General features: G+C 43.5%; 1 protein-coding gene across 1 annotated transcript in view; it reads left to right on the top strand.

The window, feature by feature from the left end:
• CALY (calcyon neuron specific vesicular protein) overlaps window positions 1-17,191 on the top strand; it is a 180,128-nt gene extending 162,937 nt beyond the window's left edge. Inside the window, exon 5 of the mRNA XM_029609595.1 lies at window positions 16,729-17,191. Within this exon, the coding sequence (XP_029465455.1) occupies window positions 16,729-16,932 (204 nt within the window). The 3' untranslated portion in view covers window positions 16,933-17,191. The remainder of the gene's footprint in view (window positions 1-16,728) is intronic.
• The last annotated feature ends 1,199 nt before the right edge of the window (window positions 17,192-18,390 follow it).

Below are 18,390 nucleotides of genomic sequence, written 5' to 3'. Positions count from 1 at the left end.
AGGCAGGCAATTTTGTAAAAAGGCCATTATTGCAGGTAAAACACTTCTGACCCTTTTCTGGGAAGTTTACTATTTCCTGAGGGTACACAGAAGAATTTGTGTCTGGGGCTACTTTTTCCATCACTTCCCTGTTTCCCTTTATCCCAAGGCATGGATTGTTTGGTCGTGGGGAAGAGGAAAAGGATAACCTTCTAGGCTCAGGCAGTGAAGTGAAACATTTATGGTTCTGTGTTACAGAGGTTCTGTGTTACAGTCCCTTTTACTGTTATTATGGCTGCAAGAACAGGCAGGACACCAGGTGGGTGTTCAAAATAAATTTTACTTGGATTTGTCAAAATTCATAAATGTCCAATCAGTATAAAATTATTTCCACTCTGCATCTGTGTTCCAATGGTTTATTTACAAGGTGTACATTCCCATTGTCCTCGGGGTAGATGTCCTGGGTATTACTGCCTGGGAGGTAGGTTATCCCTTCCTTCTGAATTCGGCAATAGTAGCTAGATAGAGAGAAGATAGTACAAATTTACTCTTCTTTTACCTTTCATCACTCCAATTCAGATTAAATCTTCGCTGACGGTAAGTGTGCTGTTCGTACATATGACTGTGCATGTAAAACTGCCCCCCAAATCCACCCCACCCCCCAAACCTCAGCCTGAGTTATTAGTGCCCCCTTTTACAGTGGTATAAATAGTTGTTTTTTTGTGCGTTTCTGCAGAGGTGCTCTCTCTCTCTCTTTGCCCAAATTGTGATTAAAAAAAAAACCTTTTTGGCTGGTAACGGGGTGCTATTTTCACTATATTTATAGCAAAATGATGAATCTAGGTTTATGTTAGGGAGGGATATAGTATATTGGCTCCTCATGTTTGCCATACCAGGAAGTACCAGAGGAACAGATTGCATGCAATTTCACTTACTGTCTGTGCTCTAGCCAACAGCCTGAGCAGCTTAGCTGCTGAAGAACTCTATATATAGTTGTAATAAAGGGTTTCTGTGTTCAGCAGCTTGTCTGTTTTCTGCTTTATACTAAATAATGTGCCCATTACATTTTTTTTTTATTTATTCAGTCAAAAATTCCCAATTTAGATTTGCTTGCTGTTCTTGAATTTGTAGAATAACTTAATCCTTAGTAGATTAAAGATGTGTTCCATGAAAATCCCATGGCGGCGTCATCTTCTAACAAGTTAAAATATCTCTTTAGAACAAAAATACACCAGTTTTTAAATGTTTCCATTCCTAGAAATACCAGACCACAGGAAGCTTGGTGTCATTACACTCAAAAAATATAATTACAATTGAAACATTTAAGGACATTTAATTAAAGGAGAGACATTTAATTATTCTCTTCATAACCTTCATCCTTGGATACTATGATAGGAAAATTAAGTCAATTAAATAGAAAAAGCTTGAAAAATCTGGAGAGGAAAGATTTTCCAGTCCTGATATTTGTAAACCATATTATGGAATTTGGTCTTACACCTTTCCAGCTTCTTCCTGAACTTAAAAAAATTGGGTACAGCGCAGATCACTGTAGAAATCTTCAGACAATGTGTGTGGTATTCCATATAAATAATAAGTAAATACATTTCTTATGGATGCCCACAAATTGCCTGTAGAAAATGGGACTTTTTAGTGATCTATGCTGTATATAAAACCAGAATGAGCTCATTAGAAAACTTAGAAATGATGTAAGTTATCATTTCTATAAGAACATAAAAAATGCCATACTAGGTCAGACCAAAGGTCCATCAAGCCCAGCATCCCATCTCTGATAGTGGCCAATACAGGTCACAAATACCCAGTAGGATCCCAAAGAATAGATCCCATTTTTCTGGCTCACAACCAGGGTTAAGCAGTAGCTTTCCCAAGTCTACATGGTTAATAATGATTTATGGACTTTTCCTTCAGGAACTTCTCTAAACTCTTTTTAAACACAACTATGCTAATGGCTTTAACCACATCCTCTGGCAACAAGTTCCATAGTTTATTTGGCTGCTGTGCAAAAAAATATTTTCTCCAATTTGTTTTGAATGTGCTATTAGCTTCATGGAATGTCCTCTTGCTCTAGTACTACTGTATTTTCTGGTGTAGAAGTTGCACTGGTGTACATATCGCACCGCCCTATAAATTACCATTTTGAGAAAAAAGTTGGTAGATAAGTCGTACCTTTGTATAAGGTGCACCTGTCTATACAGCGAGGTTAACAGCACAGGCTGAGAGAGAGAGATTGTGACAGTGCATAAGTCACAGTCACTGAAATTGCTGAAAAAAAAGTGACTTATACACCGGAAAATACAATATTTAAAAGCGTAAATAACTTCCCTATTTACCTGATTTTAATGACCTTTATCATATCTCCCTTCAGCTGTTTCTTCTCCAAGCTGAAGAGCTCTAACCTCTTTAGCCTTTCCTCATAGAGGAATCATTCCACCCCCTTTATCATTTTGGTCACCCTTGGTATTTGGTAGGAGGTTTGTTGGCATAGATGTGCCTCATTTCTGGCAAATAACCTGGTATTTCAGCGCTTCACATGAACCTTTTGATGTGTGAAAGAGTGACAATGGTAGTGGTTGTTGAGGTGGCTCTGCCCTGGATTTCATCCCTTTACCTGGTAAATGATACTGTAGTATTATATGATTAAAAGAGGGAAGCTGAGGAAGTAGGGCCTACAGTTATGGCTGAAAAGGCAGACTGCATCAAAAAGAGTATGAATGTCTAAATATTAAGGTTTATGCATGCAAAAGTATGTGCAAAATACTATTGTTTACATATTTGTATCCTCATGAAACAGAAGTATTCTGGTGGGGGGAGTCTGAGAGGGGTTTAGTGTTCACACATATACTATTCTGTTTCTCTGAAAAACTGCCTGCACAAATTAGCAGGTGTAATTTGTGCAAGCAGTTTTGCTGGGATACTTTTCAAAGTCAACTTAAGCGTGAAAAGTTCACTTTGAAACTGATGTCTGTGCCTAACCGTCCACAACATTCTGTGAGCTGTTAGAAAATGACCCTCTTTTGGGGTAATTTTGAAACATCTTGCATCAGTTAGCCGGCAAATTGTGCATAAGTTATATCAGTCATCAAAGCAGAATTATATGCATAAATCTGCTTGGATAAATATTCTGGCAAAGCTATACCCGCACAATTACATCTGCTATTTAGTGCATGTAGTTTTGCTAAGAGAATTTACAGGCATAACTTTTAAAATCAAAAAGTATGCGCTTAAGTTCCAAATCTGCACAGACTCCATCCCTTGGAAAGTCTCTCCCCTATGCCAGTAAAGGTATGGGCATTAGAGATGTGCAATCGTTTATCACGAATTAGGCAATTACAAAGAAATTGCCTAATTCGTCCTGGTTCGGGGGCCCCAAAACCCGAAAAGGATTTTCACCGAACTTCGGGGAAAATCCATTTTTCGGGTTTGTATGGGGAGAGAGGCACTTTTTTTTTTTTAAATTAAAAACCACCCCAAACATTAACATTAACTATAATAACACCCCCCGCCCCATCCCGATCCCTCCCCAAGACTTACCAACATCCCTGGTGGTCCAGCGGGGTCCCGGGTGCCATTTGTCCCTCCGTGGCGTGCCCAGTGTGCTAGTGCTAGCCACACTCAAAATGGTGCCGAATAGCCTCTGAACTACTATGTCACAGGGGCTACCGGTGCCATTGGTCAGCCCCTGTCACATGGTAGGAGAACCGACCAATGGCGCCGAAAGCCCCTGTGACATAGTATGGGCAAAGGCTATTGGCGCCATTTTGATTATTGACAGCCGACAACGACATCACTCCAGGACCCCCGCTGGACCCCCAGGGATTATTGGCAAGCTTTTTGGCCAGCTTGGGGGGGCCTCCTGACCCCCCCAAGGCTTGCCAATAATCCCTGGGGGTCCAGCGGGGGTCCTGGAGCGATGTCATCGTCGGCTGCCAATAATCAAAATGGCGCCGATAGCCTTTGCCCATACTATGTCACAGGGGCTTTCGGCGCCATTTATTCGGTTCTCCTACCATGTGACAGGGGCTGACCAATGGCGCCGGTAGCCCCTGTGACATAGTAGTTCAGAGGCTATTCGGCACCATTTTGAGTGTGGCTAGCACTAGCACACTGGGCACGGCACGGAGGGACAAATGGCACCCGGGACCCCGCTGGACCACCAGGGTTGTTGGTAAGTCTTGGGGAGGGATCGGGATTGGGGGGGGGGGTGTATGTAATGTATTAAAATTAATTTAAATGCGTGGGGTGGGGTTTTTTTTAGCTTTGTTTTCCTGCGTCGTTTTTTGGCCCGGTTTCGGTTTTCCCCGTTTAATTTTTTTTTTTTTTTTCAAAAAAACTAAATTATAAAAACCGAACTTTACCACGAAGTATCCGAGTCAAAAAATGACCCGGTAGCAAAACACGAAGCACAACTCTAATGGGCATACGGCATGTATTCGTATAAATATTTATACATCCATTTGTAGGGAGAAGAACGCTCTGATTTCTAATGCCATCTCCCTTTATGTATGTACCTACTATTTACCAGTGACCCTCCTGTTCGTTTGTTAGAAAATTAGCCAAACTGCCGAACAAAACAAATCTCCTTTATTCCAAAATTGCACAGGGCTAAGCTTAGCACTTTGCATCAGGAAATACACAGGCAACTGGGCACACAGGCAATAGGAAAAACAATAGTTACAAAAGCATATTTAATGTCCAGTGCTTATCCAATTACCATTAATTTCTGCTGGCCTCACCTCTCTTTAGCCGAGACTTACTTTTGAATGCTAATAAGCTCTACCTTATATTAACCCACGGGGTAGGAAATGGAGCCCAGGGTCTTAACATGCGGCTGGCAGTAGCTTATATTTTGGGGCTGGTTGGGAGGTCCCAGCACAAATGCATAGGGGTCAGTTGGGGCCACTAAAGCGACAGACTGTTCAACTCTCAAGTCTCTTAGACCTTGTTTCCGCAAGTCACCTCAGCCCAGGATGCACAGGGGCAAAGTAGGGGTGGAAAGCCACAGCACTCAGACGGATTGCCTCCTTTTCTTCAGATGGGTAATGAATGATGGGCTGATGACGGTCGGCCCCTTTTCAAGGGCTCACCTATTCATAATTCAGCAGCTCATGCATAGTCAGGTGAATGCATAATTTATTTATTTTTATTTATTTAAGTTTTTTATATGCCAACATTCAAGACGGTAGTCCCATCATGCTGGTTCACAAGAAACAGGGGTGCAATTATAATAAACTTTACAATTTGAACAATAGTGCAGAAAAGCAGTTACATATAACAGGGAAATCAATAACTTGGAGTGAGAAGGAAATGAAGATCAGATAATTATATATATGTATAAATAACATTGTAAGAGGTGGCTATTAACGCTATTACTAGCGAAGCGTGTTGATTGATGGGAGTTAAATAATGTTGGAGTTAGGAAAGGCCTGCGTGAACAGCCACGTCTTGAGTCTTTTCTTGAATGTTGAGATGCTGGGTTCCATTCTAAGATCCGGGGGAATGGAGTTCCATAAAGTTGGACCGGCTGTGGAGAATGCCCGATCTCTAAGCGTGATGTGTCTGGTAGTTTTGGCTGGAGGTACTTGAAGTGATCCTTTGTAAGCATCTCTTGTCGGTCTTGTTGAATGGTGTAATCGGAGGGGGATATGGAGATCGATTGGAGCTAATTGATGGATGTTTTTGAAAATGGTGAGAATGGCCTTGTAGATTATTCTGAAGTAGATGGGCAGCCAATGGAGGTCCATCAGGATAGGGGTTATGTGTTCTCTTCTCCTGGTGTTAGTGAGTATACGGGCGGAGGCATTTTGGACCATTTGCAATGGTTTGGTGTGTGATGAAGGGAGACCAAGCATGATGGTGTTTCAATAGTCCAGCTTTGCGAAAATGATTGATTGTAGAATTGTTCTAAAGTCATGTGTGTGGAAGAGACGTCGTATTCTTTTCAGCACTTGGAGCTTATAAAAGCAGTCTCTGGTGGTTTTGTTGATGTTAGCTTTCAGGTTTAGGTGATTGTCAATTAGAACTCCTAGGTCTCTCACTTGTGTAGTATTTGGTACGGTTGGATGAGTGTGTGTGAGGGAGCTGTGATGAGTAGAAGTTCCGTTTTTGATGAATTTAGTATCAGGTTGAGACTTGTGAGAAGCTGTTTGATATTTTGGAGGCAGGTTTCCCAGTGAGACAGTGTTTTTGCGAGCGACTCTTCGATGGGGATCAGGACCTGAATATCGTCAGCGTAGAGGAAGTGTTTGAGATTGAGGTCAGTGAGAAGTTTACATAAGGGTAACAGATAAATGTTAAACAAGGTAGGAGACAGGGATGAGCCCTGAGGGACTCCTACTGACGCGGGGTGAAGAGAGGATTCTTTATTATGAATCTTAACCTTATATCCTCTGTTGCTGAGGAAGGTTCTGAACCATGATAGGGCAGTGCCTGAGATACCTATGGCTGTTAGTTGGTTGATGAGAAGGGAGTGATTGACCGTATCAAATGCAGACGAAAGGTCGAGTAGTATCAGAAGGAAGGCTTGTCCTTTGTCTAAGCCTAGGATGATGTGGTCAGTCATAGAGATGAGGAGGGCTTCCGAGCTTAAGGTTTTGCGGAATCCGTATTGTGATGGGAATAGAAGGTTATTGTCTTCAATGTAGTTTGAGAGTCGTGAGTTTACCAATTTTTCCATTATCTTGGCTATGAATGGGAGGTTAGCTATCGGTCTAAAGTTGTTAGGATCGTTTGGGTCGAGATTTGGTTTTTTGAGAAGGGGTTTGAGTGAGGCAAGTTTGAGGTTGTCAGGGTAGAATCCTTGTGTAAGGGAGCAATTTATGATATCTGCCAGGGTTTTGGAGATAGATTCTGGAATTGATAGTAGTAGTTTGGCTGGGATGTGATCCGAAGGGTGAGAGGAAGGTTTCATTTTCCTTAGAATTCCTTGGATCTCAGTGGATGAAGTTGTGTCAAGTTCTTCTAACCGAGTGTAGTTGATTGAGGGTTGAGGAGTGGTTAGTGGAACAGTGGGGTTAGTGGGGAGCTGCGATAGAAGAGTATTGATTTTGTTGCTGAAGAATAGAGCTAATTCTTCCGCTTTCGATTGAGCTTGGTCATGTGCAATCTCTGGTTGGTTTAATTGTGTGAGGTTGGCTACATAGCTGAAGAGGGCTTTGGCATCGAATACAAGGTCGTGTATCTTCGAGGCGTAGTAGTCCCTCTTGGATCTTAAGGTGCTTGATTTGTATTGATGCAGAGATGATTTGTAGATTGAAAGGGTGTTGGTTCCTGGGTTTTTGCGCCATTTAGCCTCATTTTGTCTTAGTTGGAGTTTGAGCTTTCTTAGTTCTGAGGAGAACCATGGCTGTCTTTTGGAGGAATTCTGGTGTGGTTTTTTTGTAATGGGAGGGCATAGCTTGTTAGCTATAGTTTCGGTGATTGTATTCCATGATCGAAGTGCTGCGTTCGGATCAGTAAGGTCCAGTTGGTGGAGTAGTGGTGATAGGTGATTATTAAGGTCTTCTGGGGAGCAAGTTTTCCTGTATTTGAAGGAGGGCGAAGGAATGCAAGCCGGGTTGATATCTTTTATAGAGAATGAAGTTGTTATGAGGTAGTGATCTGACCACGGGACCTTTGTGCAATTTGGGATAGATACGGGCTTGATTGCAGCGTTAACGAAGATCAGGTCTAACGTGTGGCCGGCTTTATGGGTAGGTTTGTTAACTAATTGAGTGAAGCCTAGCGCTGTGAAGGCTGTGAGTAGGCATGGTCTTCGTTTGCTGTGGAGTTCAACAAGTGGTCAGTTCTGATGAATGACAGTTACACAGGTTTGGCAGGTTCTGATAAACTATGTTCCTGGATGGACATTTACAACCATAAAAAGAGGCCTTAATATTATTGCAGGTCCTATTATCACACCGGACCATCTGTGCTGATGTTTCTTTTGGCCCCATTTTGGTGCCAGCTTGGCTAGCAAGACTATTAAATTCTTCAGGCTTCTCACGTACACAGTACTGCATTTGGCTGCCCATGGCAGAACAGGGCCTGTCTATTTTCTCTGCGTTTAGCTGTGCATATACCAAATAGGCCAATGTCCATTTTTACTGACGTCAGAGGCTCTATCTTAGTTGCTTGCCCTTGTTATTAAGAATTAGGATACTTCCTACACATTGGTTGTGCAATTTTCTATAGGACCATTTCTCAGGTAAAGTAGTACTTTATCCAGAGTCCTTTTGAAAATTAGTCTCCCTTTGTCTATAGGAGAAAATCTTAAGTTTGAGAGGTGTCAGGCAGATCAAACAGAAAAAAGGCTCTGGCATCAAAAAATAAAGATAGACTCATCCCATAAATATTCATAAGGGGGAAAATCTTCTTCCACGTTGGTATAATTATATTGGGTACAAACAAGGTCTTCCTTGAATATCAAGGAATGACAAATTCAGGTGAATGTAAAGATTAGGGATGTGAATCATTTTTATGACGAATTAAAATATTGTACAATATTTCTTAATTCGTCATATATTGGTAAAATCAATAAATGATCACATTTCCCCCGAATTTTCGTGAAAAATCGTTTTTCGGCTTAGTACGCGCTAACAAAAAACCGTTCATTTTTGTTACTTTTTGTTAGTGTGCGCTCTCGTTAGCGCACACTAAGCCGAAAAACGATTTTTTACTAAAAAAAAAAAAAAGCCAATCCACATGAACCCAAAAGCGCAACCGATTGGGCACCTGATGCACATCCCTAGTAAAGATATGCTTGATTTTTTTTTTTGTAACTTCAGCTTTTATTGAATTGACATGTTCCTACATAAAGGGCCAGATTTTAAAAAGGTTACGCGCGCTGAGCCTATTTTCAAAAGGCCCTATGACGTGTGTAAAGCCCCGGGATGCGTGTAAATCCCGGGGCTTTACGAAAGGGGAAGGAAAGGGGCAGGGCGGTCCGGGGTCGGAGCGGGGTCGGGGTCAGAGGCTCCAGGCACAGCGGCCATTTGCTGAAGTAAGTTTGGAAACAAAACCAACAAATCAAAAAAGGTAGGGGGAAAATCACGGGGGAGGTAGGGGAAGGGAAGGTGGGGTGGGGGGAAGGGAAGTTTCCTTCAAGACTTCAGAGGGAATGGGGGGAAGGCAGCACGGCTCGGCACGAGCAAGGTGCACAATTGTGCATCCCTTTGCGTGCGCTGACCCCGGTAGGCGCTAATTTCTTCGGGCACTGGGAAAGTGCACAGAAAAGCAGTAAAAATTGCTTAATATCATGGCGATATTAAGTCGGAGGTCCCGAAAGTTACCAAAAATAAAAAAAAAAAATTGAAGTCGGCCTGCAGCTCCCGGGTCGAAAACCGGACGCTCAGTTTTGCCGGCGTCCGGTTTCCGAACCCATGGCTGTCAGCGGGCTCGAGAACCGACGCCGGCAAAATTGAGCATCGGCTGTCAAACCCACTGACAGCCGCCGCTCCGGTCCAAAAGGAGGTGCTAGGGACGTGCTAGTGTCCCTAACGTCTCCTTTTACCTGTTTTTACCGCCGGGCCTAATTTGCATACTGAATCGTGCACACAGGAGAGCAGGCGTTCACCCGCTCTCCCGCGGACTTTACTGTATTGGCCCGATAGAGAGAACCTTTGGCATCCTGGAATCCTGCTTCCGCTGTCTCGAAAGATCTGGAGGATGCCTTCTGTACAGCCCCCCTAAAATGTGTGAGATCTTTTTAGCCTGCTGTATGCTATATAACCTTGCACTTAACAGACACATCCCTTTGCAGAAGGAGGCCCTTGAAGAGAATGAGGAGGCAGAGCATCTGACTCAGGAGGAATTGGCAGAATTCCATCGCTTGAGTCAAAGGCAGGCTATACAACAAAGGAACACTCTCATAGAAAGCCATTTCATAAGGTGATAGTGCATTTATTTACAAGTGTGTATTAAAAGTGAATGTATGCACAAAAAGTGCACAGAAATAAAAAAGTAAAAGAAAATCAAATAGATAAATACAGTAAACGTTCACTTCCTTGGCCGTCCTCTCTTTCGGCCCTCAGGAAGCTTCGGCTGCCCCAACCTGGAGCTCCTGCGCAGTGGACTCCTCCCACTGCTGACACTACCCTCAGAGGGCACAGGAGGTTGGGGCAGTTCATGGCTGCAGGAAGATACAGCCAGTGGCAGCAGCAGCTCTGGTGGTGGTGGTGGAAGCATGACAGATGATGCAGGTGGGGGTGGTGGTGCCATCCATGGATAGCCTAGGGCAGGCTGAGGCGCAGGTGGCTGTCCCACGGTGGGCTCTTCTGCACGGGCAGGTGTCATCCATGGGAAGGGTGTCCCATAAGGTGGAGGGTAATGCATCCAGAGCCCTATGAAAGCCCATGGGGCCGCTGGTGGCTGCAGTTGCACAGGAGGTAACCGCTGCAGCATCTCCCTCCACACCTCAGTTTGTTCAACAGTAGCCCGACAAAGGTCCTGGATCGCCTCCTGAAGCCCATGTCCTTCCTCCCTGATGGTATCACAGAGGGCATGTGATTCCTCCCTGATGGTATCACGGAGGGACTCTGCTTCCTGCCGCACCACATCTGGCAGGCTAGAGATAGCGTCCAAGATCCTGGCGCTCTGCTGTAATATTTAATTAATTAATTAATTAATTAGATTTCTATACCGATATTAGTGGGGACATCATATCGGTTTACATCAAACAAGGTGACATATAGAATGGAAAATACAATAAAACAGGGAAGAGGGGAGGGAGAGATAGGAACTATAAGAACGTAGCTTGGAAATAGCAGTCTCTCAGCCTGACTGGCAACCAGTTCAGGTTCGGGCTGGTCCAATGCACTGCTGTCCTGCGGACGATCATGAAGCAGATCAGCCAGTGTGTCCTCCGGCTCCTCTCCCTGCCGCTGCTGCTCCTTTTCCTCCGCAGGCTGTTTCGGCTGTTCACGGCCTCCCATTCCTCCTCTTCCAATGAGTCAGGGATCACCCGCAGACAGCAGTACAGCCTTTGGAGTCATCTAGGTGCAGGTCCAGGTTGCTCATCATCTGGCTCCCCTAAACCCCTCCCCCCCCCCCAAATAACCACACAGCCAATAGGTGTCTTATGTACATTCCACCATATGGGGTGCATGGTTCACTATATGACCTCAGTAATACCCATGTGGTATTGAGTCATGGATTGACCATGCATTCTAAGTAGGCCATAACCCAGCTGTAGAGTCCTGGGGGTATTCCATGTGGCACAGGGGGACCTTATGGGACATCACAGAGTGCTTGTCCAATAGGACCTTCAGAGGATACCGAGCATTGTCAGTTTGCTGCATGGAATAGGGACATATTCCACCACATCTACTCACAGAAGGCCCTGTCCTTGGAATACTCCAGAAGGGGAGCCATACTCAACAGAAATTGGTCAGGACATCAATGTTATATGCCTGCATGGACACATGACTTGTGCTACTTGCTAGAAACCTTGTGAGGTGTGAAGTGGGCAAGGATGGTGGGGGAAGGGGGGGGGATGGCCCAGAATAGGGGAAGGTGATTAACGGGGAAGGGGGAATGGGCTAGAATAGGGGAAGGTGATTAATGGGGAAGGGGGGCTGGGCTAGAATAAGGGGAAGGGGGATAGGCTCAAATAAGGGATAGGGAGATGAGCATACAGATCTTTGTTAAGGGGGACAACCCAATACAGTGCTGGTTACAGTCAGTACACTACCAACAGCTTTCATGGCCAACCTGGTGTTATTTCTGTACTCATGTCCATTACATCAACAGTGCAGTATATCATTGCATACATTGTGTAAAGCCAGGAGTGTGTTGCAGGTGTAGCATGTTCAGCAGCTGGTAGTCAGCCATCCCACATTATCCCAAACAAATACCCTCCCCCAGTGATTGTTATATACTGCCTTTGCAGGAACACCTTAATAACTGAGCTGTATTCCCACATATTATTCAGAGCATTGGTGCATATACACATTAAAGAGCACTGCACACTTTCAATGAGCTTATATGACCAAAGCAGTGGCACTTGGGACCTGTGTGCTGGCTTGGTACATACATGTGTAGATCTGCCCTTCCTGTGATCCTAGGATAATGAAAGTTCACAATACAATGGCCCCTGTGTGTCTTATATGGTGTAACACACACCACTGTACTCTACTTACAGATAGAGATGGCACCTATGGTAGCTTCCATACAGTACATGAAAACAGGTAATAGCTGCATATCTTGAGAAAAGCAGGGGTATGTACAAGTGCATTCGAATCGTGTTGCCGTACGGCAATATGGCCATATGGCCGGCGCCATTTTCAAAATGGCGCCGGCCGTACGGCAACACGATTCGAGTGCAGGAGGTCGTTCCCGGACCCCCGCTGGACTTTTGGCAAGCCTTGTGGGGGTCAGGAGGCCCCCCCAAGCTTGCCAAAAGTCCCTGGGGGTCCAGTGGGGGTCCGGGAGCAATCTCCTACGCTGGGGACAGGAACCAAAATGGCGCCGGCGCTACCTTTGACCTGTCATATGACAGGGCAAAGGTAGCGCCGGCGCCATTTCTATCAAATGCACCCGTGGCCCGAGAGTGGAACATCACACCGGGACCCCCCCACTGGACCCCAGGTAATTTAAGACATTTTGGGGGGTTCGGGAGGGTGGGGGATTTATTTTAAAGGGTCGGGGTGGGTTTTAGGGTTTTTTTTAGTGTGCCCGAGAGTGGAAGATCACACCGGGACCCCCCCACTGGACCTCAGGTAATTTAAGACATTTTGGGGGGGTTCGGGAGGGTGGGGGATTTATTTTAAAGGGTCGGGGTGGGTTTTAGGGTTGTTTTAGTGTGCCGGTTTTCCCGCCCTCCCCCGATTTACGATTTATACAATATTTAACAAAACAAAACTGCGACGATCCGATTCCCTCCCCTCCCCAGCCGAAATCGATCATTAAGATGATCGATCACACGATTCACATCTCTATTTCAAACCCTTTATTAAATCTATCCTCAGTGACTGCTACTTCAAGCTGCAAACGATTAAAAAACTCTGACCACTGCTATACTTCTCCGATTTTCACACCGTGTTACAGTCTATTATTTTTTCTAAAATTGACTATTGTAACGCCCTACTCCTTGGCCTCCCTGCCACCTATACCAAACCCTTACAACTATTACAGAATGCTTCAGCACGCATCCTTACAAATACCAAAAAGAGAGACCATATTACGCCAACACTTAAAGAGCTACATTGGCTACCATTTAAATCGAGAATCCTTTACAAAACCTTATCCCTCATTCATAAATGCATCATAAATGAAAACACTCACTGGATCAACCCTCCACTCATACCACGTACCTCCACAAGACCTACTCGTTCCACCCATCAAGGTATGCTCCGCCCCCCTTCGATCAAATCCATCAAACTCACATCCACAACAAAAAGAGCCTTTTCACTGACTGGCCCCACCCTATGGAACTCCATGCCCCCAGACTTACGCACTGAAACCTCCACCCCCAAATTCAAGAAAAACCTAAAAACTTGGCTATTTCCACAGGCCTTTCCCTCAAATACCCCTCATTATTGAACCTTCCAAAAATGTGAAGGTTTGCATAATGTCTTTCAACACTTTATTGACGCCAAATTTTTATGAACCTTTATTGTAAATATCTACCTGTATATATTTTTTCTCTTACCCTGGCCTTCTTCTACCTTTTAATATCTTATTATCTTAGCCTCTCCCTTTATTTTCTCTTATCTTCTTTTCTGAGATTTCTTGTCATAAACATTATAACTAGTTATTCTAAACTTCAAAACATATTGTTAATCTGTACTTTAAAACATATTGTACCTAGTTAATCTATACTCAGCCTCTGGCTTCAGTTTTTGTTCCCTGTAAAGGCTATGCCTGCTGTTATGTTCTATGTAAACCGATATGATGTGCAAATGGCTGTCGGTATATAAAAATGCTAAATAAATAAATAAAACTGGCATTATGTATTTTTGGCCTGATTAACTTGTGTTTGGAGTTAATTTCTCAGAGTAGCAGACGTATGTGTTTGCTCCCAAAGGGGATCCCTCCAAGACTTTCTATTTCAACCATGTCTTCTCTGCTTCCCACCTGCCTATGAGAGTTTCACCATCAACGGTTTGGTTGCAGTAAACTTGTCTCTTCCCAGTGTAGGAGCTCTGCAGAATATCTGCGATCTGGATGGCAGCTTCCTGTGTGGTATGTGGAAAGGTATTAAAAGGTAGAGATAACCTATGTGGAACGTGAAGCTGTATAACGGACATGAGTGGCTTTTTGCTGCTCATAGCTGTGAATAAATTAGTAAACAGCGTGGTGTTTGCTCATCAGCTCTATTGCTATATGTGTAGCATGTATGTGTAGCTGGAGATGTTGTTTGTCTTCCTCCTGGATGTGCCAGAGGACCTTGGGTTCCACGTGTGTTGTTGCTTCTTCACCGTTGGACAATATCTTGCATTGTTCATGTAACTCCACACCCCCTTCCTCCCAACACTCCTCCCCCCTTCCTCCTAACACCCCTCCCCCCTTCCTCCCAACACCACTCACCCCCTTCCTCCCAACACCAGACCCTCATTTCAAATGAACACACAGGTATGGTAAAAAAAATAACTTTTTACTGTAACTGTAACTTTAAAATATGTACAAACATATACAATATACAAAATAAAAAGGGATGGGATGGGAAGAACTAGGAAGCAAAACTATTCACAGAAAAAAAACCCGGGAAGTTAGGGAGGCAGGGACCAGAGAGGATGCTCAGGACCGCCGGAGCTGATCCCCCAGGACTCTTACAGCTACGCCAAGCAGCTGCAGAACCTGGAGGATCTTCCCGTTGGTCCTGGTCGTCCTCTCTTCATAGGCAGAGATATCCCTCAGTGTCCCACACACCCCTCTCACAAATGCCCAGAATTCGCCTCTGTGTTGCTGCTGTGAGGGGGGCCATCGAGGCACGAGAGGGCCCTCTCTGCCTAACTGGGCCAGCAAAGGCTGGCCCCTGGGTGCCCCCCGCGTTCCTAACTCCCCGGGCAAAACAGGGAGGAGACCCTACGGGGGGGGGGGGGGGGGTAGGGGGAGGCCCAGGCTGTGCCTCATCGCGGGGAGGTGGCCTCTGTCTATGGTGTCTCCTCACGAGGCGGGGGGGGGGGGAGAATCCACCTTCCCCCCCCCCCCCGGAGCGGCTGCTGGTGCTCTCGGTGCTGGAGCTGGTCCTTGCCTCTCTTCTTCAGGTCCTGTAAAATAAACCAACAGATCAGACTAACCTGTACATGAATGTGCAAACTCATGATTAAACATTTCTTTATGGCAGGATCTTCAATGGGTGTTGCTTGCCCGGGCGATTGTAAAAAGGTGCTGAGATGCACCTATCTCCCTGCCCCTTGAAAAAGGAGTGGGGACTGGGTGGGGTAGGAGCCAGATAAGGCTGAAAGAGTCCTTCCAGGGCTGTGGCAGGGATCGCATGCTCACTGGGAGCCTGCAGACACAACAGGTATTAACAATTGTTTGTGGGATTACTTTAGTAATGGGAAGTTGGTGGGGGGGGGGGGGGGTAGGGAAGATCCCTTCCAGGCCGCCTGCCACCTCCTATGCGCACTACTGCGCGCGCCCTTAGCCAACGGCGTGCGCAAGTTTGAAAATCTACCCCAATGTGCATACTTTTAGCTTCATTGAAGAGGGGCATATCTGGGATCGTGTTTAAGTTGGGAATGGAATTTTCAAATCTGGATGCACAGTTTTCCCTCCTTCGCCAGAAAAGATACAGGCACTTTTGTCACCTTAAGCAAATTTCCAAAAGAAAAATTGTGTGTAGTTTTCTTACAGAATTGCCTATCAGGTCCCTGGGCACAAAACTACTCATGGACTACAGGTCCATTATAAAACCAATACTTAAAGATACAGCTAAGAAACAGTGGCTATACTCCTCTGTAATGGGAAAATGTTAGCTTAGAGGTTAAGAGGTTAAGTAACAACAATATAGTTAAGGGACTATGCATTTCTAGTGGCATAGGACCAGGTTTAGGGCCTGGGCCACATATGTAGTGATATGGACTCATTTCATTTAGATGACTTTCAAATGAAAGTGACTTTGTGTCAAAATAAACTGGATTTCATCTGACAATCTAGTGATAAAATATTCTGTATCACTGCATCAAGCATAACCATCTAAGCCATCAAGAAAATACTTTGGTAGGGAGCCTGTATCATGCAGTCACATATATGTAATTTAACTGTATTTAAAGTGTGAAAATTAAGCAATATAAAACATACAATATATCTTCTCAGCATCCAGTACTACAGCATTATGCTCTCAAGGCTGTACTCTTATGTTTTGGTATTAGCATAGATTGCAATAGTTAGGGTGTAGATTAAGGGTTTTACATCAGTGTTGACTATTCTAATATCTAAAATTAGAGCTTGAGTCCACATCTGGAGTGAAAGAAACCAGTGAAACAGCAGAGTAGATTGACCAATTGTCCCTGGCAGAGGTTTTATATAACTCTTGTTTGTATCCATCTGAGAAGTGATTGAGATTTTTCTGTGCTGAGACTGCTTTGGGGTACAGTTTGCATAAAGTACATTATGCTGCATGGAATGTATCTATTTCCAAATTGTATTCCTCTCTTTTGTCTCTCAAGACTTCTGTGGGGCAAAAATTCCTGTTGAAGTCATTCTTCTTTTTTTTTTTTGTAGTTAAACGGAGCTCTAAGTTTGACATGCCTTGGCTCTCACTTTGTAAACCATTATTGTCATTCCTTGTATTTTTGGTTTTTCCTTCAGCACAAGCACTGCACCCCTGCTGCTTTGGAGATGTACTATTCAGAGCAAGAAGCAGGACCTCAAGGAAGCATCTACACAGCCATTAACCACCTAAATCAGGCTAAGAAGACCATTCCAGAGTTACCTTCACCTTGGTTACCAGTTATTAATGCTCTGAAGGAGGCAGAAAAAGCAAAAGAAGAATCAGCTGGCTCCCAGCTGTAAGAGGCTGACTGTGGCATCAAAACGGGATTGTAAATTTAATGAAATAACGTAAGAATATGTAAGCGTTAAACACTAATTTTGATTTTGCAAAACAAAATTCTGAACTCATGCCGATGTTCAGCAAATAATTTTCAGAAATTAAGACAAATTGGAAATTATCCAAGAAACCATTCACCAGTTATGTATGAAAATATTGTTAAAATTGTTATTACTATGATTGCAATAGTGAGATTATGGTTTCTTTGGGAAAAATGTTAAAAATGGGATACAAATTATATATATGTATAAGATATATATATATATATATATATATATATATATATATATATATATATATATATATAGTTGAGATCTCCTGCAGGACAGTCACAGGTTTCAGTAGGAAGTTCATACTGTACCAATAAGAAAACATTTGCAATACAATAAAGTTTTCAAATTGTCCTTAGATTAATGTAAATTGACCTAAAGCAAATACCTTTTTTTTTTTTTTTCGAGATACAGGGTTTGATTTTTGTCTGCACATATATATTTGAAAACTTAATGTTGAACTTACTTTTTTTTAGGATAATGTTTGTTTTCAACACAGTGGTTGCTTGCTGTTCATCTCTTGAGGCAGATCTGGCAGTGATTAAGAGTTGACCAGAGCAATAGCAACACTCTTCGAAGCTTAAGTGCTTAGACATTGCTATCAGTGCTGTTTGGAGAATAAAGTCAACATGCGTTGCACTTTAATTTCTGTAAAGCTTTTGAATGTAATTTGTGCTTTGATCAGTTTTGATTGCAAATTTGGTTGCTAATTACAGTGCTAAATTTGACATCCTTTGATTACACTACCGCAGGCTGTGGCACTGTTTCTTTCTCATTAGCACTCTTCCAGTGTGCATTTTCAATAGTGTAAAAAAATTATTTGGTGCCACTCTTATTTGCACCTTGTGTTTGTACTACTTTTGCTTCTAGGCCTTTTTCGCAGTGGAATACATTGGCAATTTTACAACACTTTGTACATTTTTATAGAAATTGCGATCTGTCACATTGCAGCAAAGCACTTTCAAGTGTCTCAAGTGCCAAAATGAAAGTGGTGATCATTGGCTTTTCTGTAAGTAAAAATAAATGTACACCCTCTCTGGTCTTTGCTTTTTATTTCTTGTTCTTACTTTTCTGTTCATTGATCCCAATTAAATATCAGTTGAAGAAATGAGAAGTAGTCTAACCCATGGTAGGCCGACCTGTTTCTGAGGGGGCAATATTGAAATGGTTGCATGCTGCATAGGTGCTTTTCACACAATTATCGTACCCATTGTTTTTCTCTTGGAAAATTAGAAAGTGCAAAGTGTGAGCTCTAAAGGCATCCATGCACTTTGCACCTGCTACCTGTGCAGGTAGCAGAAGTGGGTAAAATATCACACACGCATCTGAAAATTGAATACAGTCATGCTGTTTTCCTCCTCTGACTCAAAC

This window comes from Rhinatrema bivittatum, chromosome 7 (assembly GCF_901001135.1).
Source record: "Rhinatrema bivittatum chromosome 7, aRhiBiv1.1, whole genome shotgun sequence".
Lineage (NCBI taxonomy): Eukaryota > Metazoa > Chordata > Amphibia > Gymnophiona > Rhinatrematidae > Rhinatrema > Rhinatrema bivittatum.
Note: the sequence above shows the minus strand (reverse complement) of the source record. Positions and strands in the feature narration are given on the sequence as shown.